Source organism: Nymphaea colorata, chromosome 13 (genome assembly GCF_008831285.2).
Source record: "Nymphaea colorata isolate Beijing-Zhang1983 chromosome 13, ASM883128v2, whole genome shotgun sequence".
Lineage (NCBI taxonomy): Eukaryota > Viridiplantae > Streptophyta > Magnoliopsida > Nymphaeales > Nymphaeaceae > Nymphaea > Nymphaea colorata.
Window position 1 is genome coordinate 17,554,666 of NC_045150.1, and position 14,014 is coordinate 17,568,679.

General features: G+C 39.1%; 1 protein-coding gene across 6 annotated transcripts in view; it reads right to left on the bottom strand.

Annotated features, from left to right (window-relative positions):
• Positions 1-981: 981 nt before the first annotated feature.
• LOC116266800 (DEAD-box ATP-dependent RNA helicase FANCM) overlaps positions 982-14,014 on the bottom strand; it is a 60,651-nt gene continuing 47,618 nt past the window's right edge. For 3 of the 6 annotated variants that reach the window (XM_050081153.1, XM_050081152.1, XM_050081150.1), the window contains 6 exons: positions 13,921-13,984; positions 13,643-13,810; positions 11,615-12,775; positions 11,370-11,421; positions 11,072-11,218; positions 2,242-3,478 (listed from right to left, as the gene is read on the bottom strand). In XM_050081153.1, coding sequence (XP_049937110.1) covers positions 2,905-3,478; positions 11,072-11,218; positions 11,370-11,421; positions 11,615-12,775; positions 13,643-13,810; positions 13,921-13,984 — 2,166 coding nt within the window. In that variant the 3' untranslated portion in view covers positions 2,242-2,904. Of the gene's footprint in view, positions 1,155-2,241; positions 3,479-11,071; positions 11,219-11,369; positions 11,422-11,614; positions 12,776-13,642; positions 13,811-13,920; positions 13,985-14,014 lie in introns of those variants that run through there. The other 3 variants (XM_050081154.1, XM_050081151.1, XM_031648184.2) reach the window with 3 other exon arrangements.

Here is a 14,014-nt window from a genome sequence, read left to right on the forward strand (position 1 = left end):
TCTTTAATTTTTCTCACTCAATGTTTGATAGGGGAAATGATGACATAGTCACTACCATATTCTTTATGGAATATGAGAATGTGCTCCAAGACTTTCATTTTTTTCCATGAATTTTTTCATGATCTTTGACAATCACTATACAACTTCTGATGCTCATTATCCACTTAACTAAAGCCTGCTATTTTCGGTCCATGCTTGGTATAATGAGTTCTAACAATATTAATTAACCATCCATTTCTATCTGAATTGATGTCTCAGTATTTTTCATTCAAATTCTCATTTTAATTTTTGTAACTATCCATGTAGCTCCTTCAACCCTCTCTTGCAACCTACATCCTTGAGGTTCAAAATTGTCATGGAAACATTTGTTCCTAAGGCGCCATATATTCCAGTAAACAATTAAGGACATCCTCCAGCACTGACGCCTCCACTTCCTTGAGATCCTTGCTTGCAACCAACTCTTAAACTCATTTACAATTCACTTTGCGAAAATAGCAACCAACTCTTAAACTCATTTACAATCTCACTTTGCGAAAATTTAACTATCCCAAACTTTGCAGCAAGAGACCTCCAAACCTTTTTTGCTAACTTACATTTTATCAAGACATAAGCATTCGTCTCCTCAACACATCGGCAGAAGTAACAACGATTTGCTAGCTGAATCCCAACCTTATAGATTCTATCAAGGGTGGGTAGTCTGCCTTCACAAGTGATGTATGAATGCTAGCAACTCTTGGGTGGGGCTTGGCTAGTCCAAATCTTCTTCCACCACCATTCTCTAGTACCCTAGACTCTACAATTCTTAGAATCTCGTGTACCTTGAAGCTCTCCTTACCACCATCACTCCAAACCAAAGTATCATCAGCATCACGCAACTTAATGTTAGCAATGGATACTCCAAGATGCGTAACAATAGCAAGGGACAGACTTTCCTGGTTTACAAAGTCTTGGTTTACACAAATTTGCTCTTGAATACCGATTTTAACATCACTTCAAATCATCACGCATCCATTCCAATCAATTTTGCTTTGGAATTGGTGTCTTTGCTTCTCATAAAATCTAAAGGAGGAACAATTGAGTTTGGAATCCGTGATAAGGTCAGAGCTGCTGTTGTTTGCTGGCTTTGGGAGTCAAATACCTCCAGCCACTTTTGCCTGCCGTAGAAAAATGCAGTGTTAAGTAATTGTTTTGCGGTGCAATGCTTGCCGTAGATACTGCAACTATGACCATGGAAGATTTGACCAAATTATAAAAAAGATGCATATGCTTCTCTTATGTTCATATCTTTATGCAGATTAATTGAGTCCGATATTGTCCAAGTTCTTTGGTATTTTTTTTTTCATTGGATCGAATCAATATATAATTGTAAGAAGACTGCCTTTCTTGATTATTAAGTCTTTCATTAATCTATTTTTGGAAATCATATATAATTATAGGGACTGCCTTTCATGATTATTAATTCTTTCATTAATCTCTTTTTTTGTAATCTTAAATATTTCTTTGCATGTTTATTTACTTTAGGGATCGTGCGAGTTTCGCCTGGACAAATTATCCAAGAGCAAACCAATTCATTGGCACGTCTCCTTAATCTCCTTTTTGAAATTTTAGATATATTATGCATAGTCGTTTATTTGCAATCGCACATTCCTAAATGGAAAGGAACGCTACTTCTTTCTCCTTGCCACCTAGGCAATTGCACGTGTGCTTGCCCTTGCATAGTTTTCCTGAAATTATGTCGCATGTATCGGAATCCACGTAATAGATCGTGGTGGTACACAGGCACAGGAATTAACTAATCGAAGACATGGTGGAAATGTCATTGTACAAATGTAAGTTTAGAAAATTACACGGTGAATACGACCAATTCTCAAGTACTCTCAAGTAGCAGTCTCCATGCATGCGACTAGCAAATGAGCATATTTTTTAAATCACATTTTGACAAATAAACTTAAATTTCATCTATTAAAGGCATCTCCATTCCCAAAACCTAGAAGCGTCGCTCATGATTCATCACTCTACAACTTAACAGGGTAAGATATCTGACCACAATCTCCTGGTTGAATAATGAAACAGGATGTGCAAAGTATCAACTCTTAGAGAGCCATAAAAGTACGCTACTAAAGAACATTCATATGCACTTTTGTTTAGCGTATTCCAGCTTGAACAATCTGACATGATCTCTAGCCACTGGAAAGCATACATCTGAGCAGATCGATGCTAACCAAATGGACAACACTGAGCTTAAGACAACAAGTGGCGTTGCTTTCATTTAATTCAATCATAAGACAATGATAATATATTTTTTTATTTTTACAATCAAAACTTATACAGTTAGTGGCAGCCTCAGCCTATACATTTATATTGGTATCATTTTGTAGCTGATTCCGTCAAGTCACAGAATTTATCTCAGAAAACTAATATCATCCCATTATGTTGGATGACTGTCAGTCACCTTCCACAAATTACTATCAACCATCTGGTCTGAATCTTATTGGGTTATAAGTCCACCTATAACAGTAAGAGGCTGGCAGGAGATCCATAAAATAACTTCACTTTACAGTAATATGCATAATTAGCTATTGGAATCAAACTGAGGGCTTAACTCCATATACTGCAGCCCAGCCCAGAAGTTATAAAACTGCCATGTACTTCAAAAACATGCGGACAGGGCCAGCGGCTCATTATATTCACCAATTGGAAAAACCCATTCCAACCAGATACTAAAATTAACAGCTGCCTGAATTAGTGAAAAGATCTTGATGAAAGAGGTCGCAATGTGTTACCCAACTTAACTGCAGCAGCTGCCCATTAGATACTCTTGAGTTTGAAATGCAGCACGGAAGCTGCAAAATGTCAACAAACTGCAATCCGTTGCCATAAAACATGCTCTGGACACTATGTCAATCAAACCCCAAGATCAAATGAAGGAGAGCAAAGGACATCTAGGTCATGTCCTTCCTTTCTGTTCAAAGATGTTTCCAGTTTTGCAGATTGCTGTAATGTTAACTCAGATTTACGTTGCAGCATTTCCGCAGCTGTTGCCTCTATCTCATCAAGATCAAGGCCCTCATAGAATTGATCATCAAAAACTGTGTCATTCTCATGCTCAGGGCATTTTTCTTCACAACGAGAAGTAACAGGTCCATTTCCTTCAACACAAATATCTGCTGCATGAAGAGAAGGGACTGATTGATAATCCAATTTTCTTTTCCTCATATCTATCTTCCCTTCTGTTTGCTTCCTCACAGCTATCCGTACCTCACTTGCCAGTGCATTTACTGATGTTATCCCTTCTTCCAGCTCACAAGGATCCCTGTTGCTGCTGTTTGACTGGTTTATTGACCTCCCACTTACTACTGAAGACTTTTCAAAACTATCTGTACCTAGTGAATGACCTTCACTAATAGTAACTATGGGGGAAGAACCATTGAAATTTAGGTGGCATTCTAATGGTGATTGTGAGAGAAGAGATCGCCTGCTATCAGAAAGTCAGTTTAGTACAATATGAACATAAAAAATCCAGTCTGAAAGCTAAATAAGAAGCCCTTATAGTATGAAATGATAAAGCTACATAATATTGCTCATCAGAAACAAGGCTTTCAGAACCCAAAATCAATAACAAAGTTAGGTATCTCCCACCTCTCATTTCAATGAACAAAAGTATAGTGGTCTAATGGTAAACAGAATGAAGGGATGCAATTTTGTTCCCATATGCATTAATGTGTGAACAACACACTAATGATCACAGGTATGTGGGTACGGCTGATGGTGTATATATATATATATATATATATAGGCACACAACATGGAAAAATACATTCATTAAAATTTTAAATAAACCAAAAAAACATTCATTTAGATTACAATTGGTACAGATTGAGAGAGACGAGAGAGATGTTGAGGAAAGGAGAGAGAGAGAGAGAGAGAGAGAGAGAGAGAGAGAGAGAGAGAGAGAGACAAAAGAATTCATCATTAACGTAACCCTAATCTCTTTTAAAAGAGATTAGGGCTGGCGACAAACACTTTACAAAAACAATCCAACAACTGTAAGAAAATGTTTAAAGACATCCTCTCTAACTTTCTAATATTTCAAAAATACTCTTTAACATTCCCCCTCAAGCTGGAGCATATATATCAATCATGTTTAGCTTGTTACAACATCTCTGAAAACCGCATATGAAAAGAGCCTTGGTGAGGATATCAGCTGCCTGATCTTCTGAGGAGACATGAATAGTGCTAACAATTCCTTCTTAAACTAAGTCTCGAATATAGTGGCAATCCACTTCAATGTAAACAGTCCTTTCATGAAAGACAGGATTGTTAGCAATATATGTCGTTGCCTTGTTGTCACAATACACCTTCATTGGGAGATTCACTGAGATACCCAACTCCAAAAGTAGTGATCTAACCCACGACATTTCAGCCGCAGTTTGAGCCATAGCCCTATATTAAGACAGCACTAGAACGAGCCACCACATTCTGCTTCTTGCTCCTCCAAGAAATAAGATTACATCCCACAAAGACACAAAAAACCTGTAGTAGGCTTTTTGTCATTTACCGACCCTGCATAATCAACATCACTATACGCTTCAATGTCAACACATTCTCCCTTTTTGAACCATAACCCCTTTCCTGGGAGCTGATTTCAGGTATCTGACAATCATTAGAGCAGCATCCCAATGAACCTTCCGGGGTTTTTCCATGAATAGACTTAGCTTATTCACAACAAAGCTAATGTCGGGGCGAGTAACAGTCAAATATAACAGTTCCCTATCAGGGATCTGTAAGATCTAGAGTCAAACGGCTCTGAGTCATCATCATGTATATTGTTGCAGCCTTGAAACGTGGAGAGAGAGAGAGAGAGAGGGCTGAAGACGTGAGAGTTGAGAAGAAAAGAACTCATCTCATTCACTAACCCTAATCTCTATTATAAAGAGATTAGGGTAGAAAGAAGTTCTACATATTACATGAATCTAAAATAAAGAAAATATTAAAGAGATCTTATAACTCTTTAATATTACAAAAAACCACCTAGAAACATAAACATTCTTATTTCAACACTCCCCCTCAAGCTGGAGCATATATATTAAACATGCTCAACTTGTCACAACATTTAGAGAAAGCACCAATAGGGAGAGCTTTGGTGAAGACATCTGCAACTTGGTCTTCTGAAGGGACATGATTAGTGGCAATGGTTCCTCCTTGAACGAGATCCGAATGTAATGACAGTCAACCTCAATATGTTTAGTTCTCTCATGGAAAACTGGATTATTAGCAATATATGTGGCTGCACGAACAATACATCTTCATGGGAAATGGAATCGACACACTTAGGCTAGATAGCATGGATCTAGCCCAAGTCATTTCTGTTGCAGTTTGAGTCATAGCTCTGTATTCAGATTCTACACTAGATCTTGACACCACGCCTTGCTTTTTACTTCTCCATGATATGAGGTTGCTTCCCACAAATACACAAAATGCTGTGGTAGATTTTCTGTCATCGATTGAGCCAGCATAGTCAGCATCACTATAGGCTTCCACTTCCAGAGTCTTGCCTTTTGTGAACAAAAGGCCTTTGCCAGGAGACGATTTCAGATATTTAACCACCATCAAAGCAGCATCCCAATGAACTTTCCTTGGTTTTTCCATAAATTGACTTAGCTTCCCCACTGCAAAACTAATGTCTGGTCTTGTCACAGTAACATAGAGTAATTTTCCAATAAGGGATCTATAAGATCGAGAATCTACTAATTTTGTTTGGTCATCATGAAGGTGTATACGTGGATTCATAGGCAAATTAGCCCGCTTAGCTCTTAGCATCCCTGTGTCCTGCAATAAATCAAGAACATACTTCCGTTGAGAGAGAACAACACCCTCCCTATTGCGAGCAACTTCTATTCCCAAGAAGTATCGAAGTGGACCAAGATCTTTCGTTACAAAGTGTTTTTGAAGAAACAGTTTTGCATCAGAAATTTCTTGATCAGAGTCACCTGTTAGGATAATATCATCAACATAAACCACGAAGATGGTTATACCTCTGGAAGTCTTCTTGATAAACAGAGAATGATCAAGAGGAGATCTCACAAAGCCACACTGTGAGACTACCTCGGAAAACTTGTGAAACCACGCACGAGGACTCTGCTTGAGTCCATAAATAGCTTTCTTCAGCTTGCACACTTTGCCACACTCCCCCTGTCGTTCAAATCCTAGTGGTTGTTGCATATAGACAGTCTCATCGAGATCACGTACAGAAAGGCGTTTTTGACATCCAGTTGATACATGTGCCAGTCATGGTGGACAGCCACAGAAATGATAAGACGAATGGTTCCCAACCGAGCAACTGGAGAGAAGGTCTCAAAGAAATCTACACCGTAGGTCTGCGTGTAGCCCTTAGCAACCAACCGAGCTTTGTATCGTTCCATAGAACCATCAGAATTATATTTCACTGTGAATACCCACTTTGAGCCAATAATATCACAACGAGGAGGAGGATCAACAAGTTCCCAAGTGCCTCTCTGCACTAAGGCATCCATCTCATCTTGCCTAGCCCGTCTCCATTGGGTGTCTAATAAAGCCTGCTGGTGACATGTAGGAACTGTATGAGGAGCCAGAGCTTGAATGACTAGAGCTATGCATTTAAGATGTACTTACCTCCTGAGAAACGGTTGGCGAAGGATTATGAGAAGGGTCCTGTCGACGTGTGTAGACCAGCGGAGGATCACGAAACTTGGACATTACAGTAGAAGGAGATTCAAAAGGGAACGACTCCAAAGGAATATGAGGAATAGGTAGTGGGTCTGGTGATGGTGGCATCTCCGGAAGGATGGAAGAGGAGCTATAATAAGGCTGAGACTCAAAGAATGTGACATCCGCACTGATATACTTCTTTTAAGTTAAGGGATCAAAGCATTTGTAGCCCTTATGGTTTCTGGAGTAGCCTATAAAGATACACTTAATGGCTTGGGCTCCCAATTTATCATGTGTTGGTCCAAGTATGTGAACGAAGCATGTGCAACCAAATACTTTGGGAGCCACTAGAAATAAGGGTCGTTGTGGATGCACAAGTTTAATGGGAACCTTGTTGTCAATGGAGGATGAGGGTAAACGGTTGGTTAAGTAACAGGTCGTGAGGATGGCATCTCCCCAAAAAGATGCAGGTAACTTGGTATGAAGCATTATGGAACGAGCCACATTTAAGAGTTGGCGATGTTTACCTTCAGCTACTCCATTTTGTTGGGAGGTATGGGGACAAGTAAACTGAGGAGAAATGCCATTATCGGAGTAAAACTTCATTAAGGTTGAGGCTTTGAACTCAAGGGCGTTATCAGTGCGAACGTTTTTAAAAAGAATACCAAACTGGGTCTTTATTTCAATAATAAGATTTTTGAGAATACATACTACTTCAGACCTTTCCTTCAAAAGGAAGACCCAAGTGACTCGAGAATAATCATCAACAATGACAAGAAAATACCGAAATCTTGACCTATTGGCAACTCTGCTAGGACCCCACACATCAACATGAAGAAGATCAAATAGTCCACAACTGGACGGACAAAGACTCGATGAATAACTGCTACGGGTGTGTTGGACAAGTTGACAGACTTCACACTGGAACGACTCTGGTATTGAAAGCTGAGGAAGAAGGTGACAGAGCTTGGAGACAGATGGATGACCAAGTCTGAGATGCCACTGGAAAGAGGAGGACGGTAAGGTGATCGATGATGCTGCAATACCCACTGGATCCGACAGGAAGTAGATGCCCCCTTTCTCATAGCCTCCACCAATCGTCTTTCTAGTTTGCAAGTCCTGAAATGAACATAAACCATAGTAAAATGTAACACGACAGTGTAAATCATTAATCAATTGTCCAACTGATAACAAATTTGTTGGGAACTGTTAAAATATATTGTAATGGGGAACCGGATCCATATCTGGACCCGGTCCTATGGGGCATGGCTACCGAGGCTGGCTCGGTACCCTAGGTGGCACTCTTTCTCTCCCTCCTATATATTCTTCACTTACGTGTAATTGTTGAGTTAAGTGAATATTATTTTCTCTCTCCTAGGGTTGCGGTTTGCCCCTAGGTCAGAGCTTCCCCGTGGTTTTTCACCTCTTTCAGAGATTTTCCATGTATATCGTGTGTTCTTTCTCTGCTCTCTCCTTGTGGTTCGTGTTTCTACAGGAACTTAGGAGCATATAACACATTAAGAATAGTCATAGACTGAGAAATCTTGATATCACCATAACCCAGAATAGGTGACCATCTACCATCTGCAAGTTTCACATGACGTGCCTGAGGCAACATGTGTAGCACAATAAACATAGAAGTAGCACAATAAACATAGAAGGTTTACTACAAAAGTGTCTCGATGCTCCGGAATCAATAATCCAAGTAGTACCTGTATCATGTGGGACACTATCAACAGACATAGCACTGTCTATCATGACTGTAGAGGCCGACGACTAAAAAGATCTGAGTGCTAGGAAGTCCTCATACTCAGACTTGTTGATACTCACTGTCACTGTCTCAGGGTGAGAAGGAGATAAAGACCCATCTACAACTGATGAAGCTGCCTGAACAGACCCAATAGGAGACGGTAAAGAATTCTCGCCCTGCTTAGATGCAACATTTCTTCCTAGGGATGCAACGGAAGGACGACCATGTTTATCCCAACATCTGTCTTCTAAATGTCCTATTTTACCACAATAGGTGCACTGAAATCTCCCCCTATTTTACCACAATAGCTTTGCAACTATATGGTTTGGGGCATTTTTGTCATACACATATATGTGATTTTGTATGAATCAAAATTGTTATATAAATGAAAGTTCGCCCCATTGTTTTGAATTGTCCCTCCTTTGAATTGTTGTGTAGTCACACTTCAATGCTTTATATTAAAAAAAAAAAATGTGTTGAGGGTCAAAAAGGTTGGGGTGTGACACTTGGTATAATATGCAATAGTTGAGGCTATATGAGACTCCACACTATTCATAATCCAAGACATAACAATGTAATTATCTTCATCCCATGCAGCATATATCCATTTTTTCTTAGTAGGTTCATCCTCCTCAAGAATATATTTCTTCCTATGGCCAGCCACTGACATTATGAATACCCTGAACCATATTTCATAATTTGAACCATTAAGCTTGATCGTGGTTCCATAGGAGAAGGAATTTCCAGCCATCTTGTATTCAGTAGAGCCCTCAGATTTAATGTTATCAGCCATAGTAAATGAAGGAAACTCGATTGGTGCACACGTTAAGAGTCTAGAATGTTGCTGTCCACTAATATCAGACGTAAAGGATCAAAGGCAGCACAGACAAATTCGGAATAGAGGCTTGTGACTCCAATAACAAATCTGAAACTTCCTCAAATAGGCAGCAATATCTCAAACGGAAACAATATCTGAAACTTTCTCAAATAAGTAGATCTGAAATATATAAAACAGGCAGTAATATGAAACAACTGTTTCAGTCGATGACTGAAACTTCTTCACCCAACGGTAAAAGACTGCTGCTTCTCTTAAACACAACAGTTTCTCACAAACTTGCTGTCCACACGACAAAGAAATCAACGGCCTCAACTGAAAAATCTTGTACTTATGATTAGCAGCAGTCCACACCTCACAAAGCGTCACTTTGCTTGTTGCTGTTTCACGATTTGCAGATATTGCTCCTCACGTCAAAACTGCATCTTCAAATAGCAACGTGACTCCACACACAACAGCGAAAGGGCAGATCTGATATATAACATCACAGATCTGCTTCCACGACGGCAAAACTCAGAAAATCAAATCGGTTTAGGGCAGATCTGATATACCACTTCATAGATTTTTTTTCTTCACAGCCACAGAAAATCAGATCTGATAACCAGATCTGAGCAACATATATATTTTTCACAGCAACAGAAACTCGGATCTGATATATCCTGATCAGATCCACCATCCTCTTCCACGACAGCCACTTCATCAACATTTCTCCATGTCTTCGACGGCAACAGCAACACAAGGGTGTTAATCATGTTTCTACAGGTAAACATGATTAGCCCCTTTTACCAAACAAAATACTTGCTTTTCTTCAAATCAGCAGAAAGATATAGACGTGAACCCTAGCTTGGAGGGAGAGGCAAGAGATGAAGGAAGGAGCGTGAAACCCTAGATAGCACAGTCCTAGATCTAGGGCTCTGATACCATGTTACAGATTGAGAGAGACGAGAGAGATGTTGAGGAAAGGAGAGAACGAGAGAGAGAGAGAGAGAGAGAGAGAGAGAGAGAGAGAGCTAAAAGAATTCATCATTAACGTAACCCTAATCTCTTTTAAAAGAATTAGGGCTGGCGACAAACACTTTACAAAAACAGTCCAACAACTGTAAGAAAATGTTTAAAGACATCCTCTCTAACTTTCTAATATTTCAGAAATACTCTTTAACAACAATCAAATACAATGCATATAACTATATTGTAATGTATGAATATATAAATTCTTAATATGTAGTAGATTGAACACATAATTACAGATACAGTAATATATAACAGCATGTATGCAGGTGCAGTCACAAAAGTGGAAAAGAGAACTCGGCAGTTGTAGTGTGATGTAGAATGGAGGACTTGAATCATTGGCCAATGAAAAATGGAAAAAGAAGCAGGGAAAAAGTGGCAGAAGCTGTAAAAAATGACAGGAAGATGTGAAATGCAATGAAGATGCAGGGAACGAGGTAAACGAGAGAAGCAGACGGCTAAAAAAGAAAGTCAAAGTAAAAAATGGATGAAAGAAGAGGTCAGCACTGACCGTGTCCAAATCAGACACGACCTTGGGTACGCTGACTGTACCCGACACCACCACAGGCCGTGTCTGTACCGTGTCTTACACGTGTCCGTACCCGCACCCTTTCAGGTGCACAGCCGCACCCATGTATCAGTGTGTGACCTTGTGCTTACGAAACTTGTCGTAAACTCGTCGTGATGCTCGTGCACAAATATTTACCATACATGTTGTATGCAAGCTGACATTGACTGATTAGGACCTACTTATTTTAGAAACTAATAAACTGAAAAGAAAAATAACTAACCTGTAAAATGCCATCATGTCAGTTTCACTAGCTTCTGCCTGAGTAGTTGCTATTGTCGAATTGACTCTATCATCAACAAAACTATTATTTTCAGGGTCTTCACCGTCCTCTTGTTCATCTTCCGACACATCCATGTCAGAAGATACTCTGAGTAAAAAAAAAAAAAAGTGAACTTTGAGAACACAACCTAGGAAAAAAAGATTTAAATCTGTGCCAATAAGGACCACTCATATGGTCCCAACTCCCAACTAATAAAGAAAAGCACTTGACTACTAAAAATAAAAGGTAGTAGACATACTCTGCTTCTTCATCAAAAAAGTCATTGACACGAGATCTTGAGATCATTTTACCTGAAACAAAGCATGATCACTATGACAAATAGAGGAGAAAATTTACAGAACTATCATAGGGACCACATAAAAAAATGTTTTATCAATAAGATCAAGGCACAGTTCATTGGATGCAGTATGACCTTCATTTGCAGAGTAATGGCAGTTCTCTAATTACTAGCACAATAGGAACTTGCAGATAGAGAAGATTCACCTCTTTGAAGCTTTGCAACTACAGATTTGGCTCTGTTGGAGCCAACACCGAGACTTGTTCCATCTTCATTAGATCTTCTATGCATGGTTTGATGAGGTGTACTTTTTCCAATGTCCCTATATTTGCGCAACCTTTTTAATTTGCATGGCTGGTGCACAGAAGTTGGTATATCTTGCCATTCTTCGCTACAGCTTTTACTGTCATGTTTCTCTGTTGGAGTAGGCAAATTGGCAGCAGAAAGGCCACACAATTTCATGTTTCTAACATCAGATACACCTTCACTATTTTCCGTATCTAACCGTTTTCCAGTTCTGGAATCAAATGCAGGAGTTCTGAAGGTATCCAGTTCACATGGACCTAATGACGAAAAAGTTGACACTGGATTTTGAATGCATTCTGGGCTATTGAATAACTTTGCAGAACATCTTGGTACCATGACACTGGGGCTCAGATGATCTATACTCAAGCTGCAACCATCTGTCTTTGCTGTCATACTTGCGTTTAAAACATGAACTGTTGCAGAAGACTCATTAAATGGTTCAGCTGTAGGAGTCTCAGGTACAACACCCCTTTCTATAAGATTAGTCAATCTTGGGCTTAGCTCTAAATCTTTCAAGTCACTTACAGGCATAACAGAATATGCTTTAAGGGGGACATTTTTACCAGTGGCATTTTCAATTAGCGTGGTTGGAGATTTACTTTCTACCATGGGTGCTTGGGGCACTATTTCCTTGATGTCAGTAAGGCATGCAGGTTTGTCAGCATCAGGTCTAGACGGAATTGGACTTTTGCATGCAAAATTATGACTCCCAATTGCATTCTTTGCATCACAATTCTGATTCTTCTTCCTTGATGGTGCCCTAAATGGAGTCATTTCTTGCTTGACGGTCTTCACTTCCCAGCCTTGCTTCGGCACTGAAATCTTAAAACCTGCTGCCTCTTCTGAAGAAGGAAGCAAGGGTACATATGAAATACAGATACTTCCAACAGCAGTAACTGACACAAAGCTGGTACCAAAAAGAAAGCGATGATGGGCAATTCTCTGGCTTGAAATGCCTGGAATACACTGTTGAAAATTATGTTGTGAGACTTTGTCTACAGATGCTTGAGCATCAAACTTGGTTTCCAAAAGTGATGGACAATCATGTTTCGCAGATTCATCTGCACAATAGAAAGTATTTAATAACTCATCCTGGACAGGTACAAACACTTGTTTAAAAAGACATGTCAGGCAAATGATATTACTAGCATCAGAAACATATGGACACTGGATGCACTTATCAGTTATCATCAAGTTGGATAACTAGAGCATCCACATCAGAAGGATAAGTGGCACAGTTCCCATCTTCTCAATTGAAACATGTAAGAAATATAACGTTCATTTGACAGATTGTTCATAATGTTACTTATCTAGAAAATGGTATCAGTTACTAAGAAAATACTGAATAGTCCAAAAAAGAAATGTTGTAAAAAGTGTATCGTACGATACATACAACACTGCAAAAAAGTAAATAAAACCAAGTTAAATTCCCAAGGAATGGAGTGGTTAGGGGAAGAAACCTGGCTTTCCCCAAATCAGGTTTGTCAGAAACTTGACTCATTCAGTTATATATATATGGAGAGAGAGAGAGAGAGAGAGAGAGAGAGAGAGGAAAATTGGTGAAAACCAGACCCAACTAAATTAATTATTGAAATATTTTTTTGCAATCTAACCTATAAATTTGTTTGTAAGAGTGATTTGGTGAGAAACATTTACTAAGTTTAGTTGTTTTCTTACTTAAAATGTTTTTGTTTAATAACAAAAAAATGAATGGCTCTTATAACAACAAAATTTTGACAGTAAAAAGATGAATAATTTTTTACAGAAATGACCTGAACTAAAGCAGGATTTATATTAAATTAGTGTTTAGAAACACATTAGAAGGTTCACATTTTGTTTTAAACACTAGTTAACATAAGTATAAGAGAAATCGCAAGAGCCTTTTTATATGAAAGACAGGAAAGGAAAAATTTTTGACATTTTCCCACCTCCCACTTGCAGGAATGCGCTTGAGTTCAAACAACAAAAAAATAGAAGAACAATGACTGCCTGTTTGTCAGCCACCAACCAGCTGGGAAATTGGCACACTTGGGTATGTATCATAGAGTTACACCCCTGCATCACCTGAATATGCAACTCCATACCCGCAGGTGCAACTGTGAATAACATGCCACCAGCTGTCAAAGGCTCAGACATGAAATCTAGATTCTGGATCACAATTCAGACTGGTAAAAGTACTTAAGGGATATTTGAGTTTGAGATATACCTATAGCGATATTAGCTTGAGGCACTGATACAGCTTGGACACACGAGGGACCTGAGAGGCTGACCTGGAAAGAGTAGAAGAGGTCCTTCAGTTT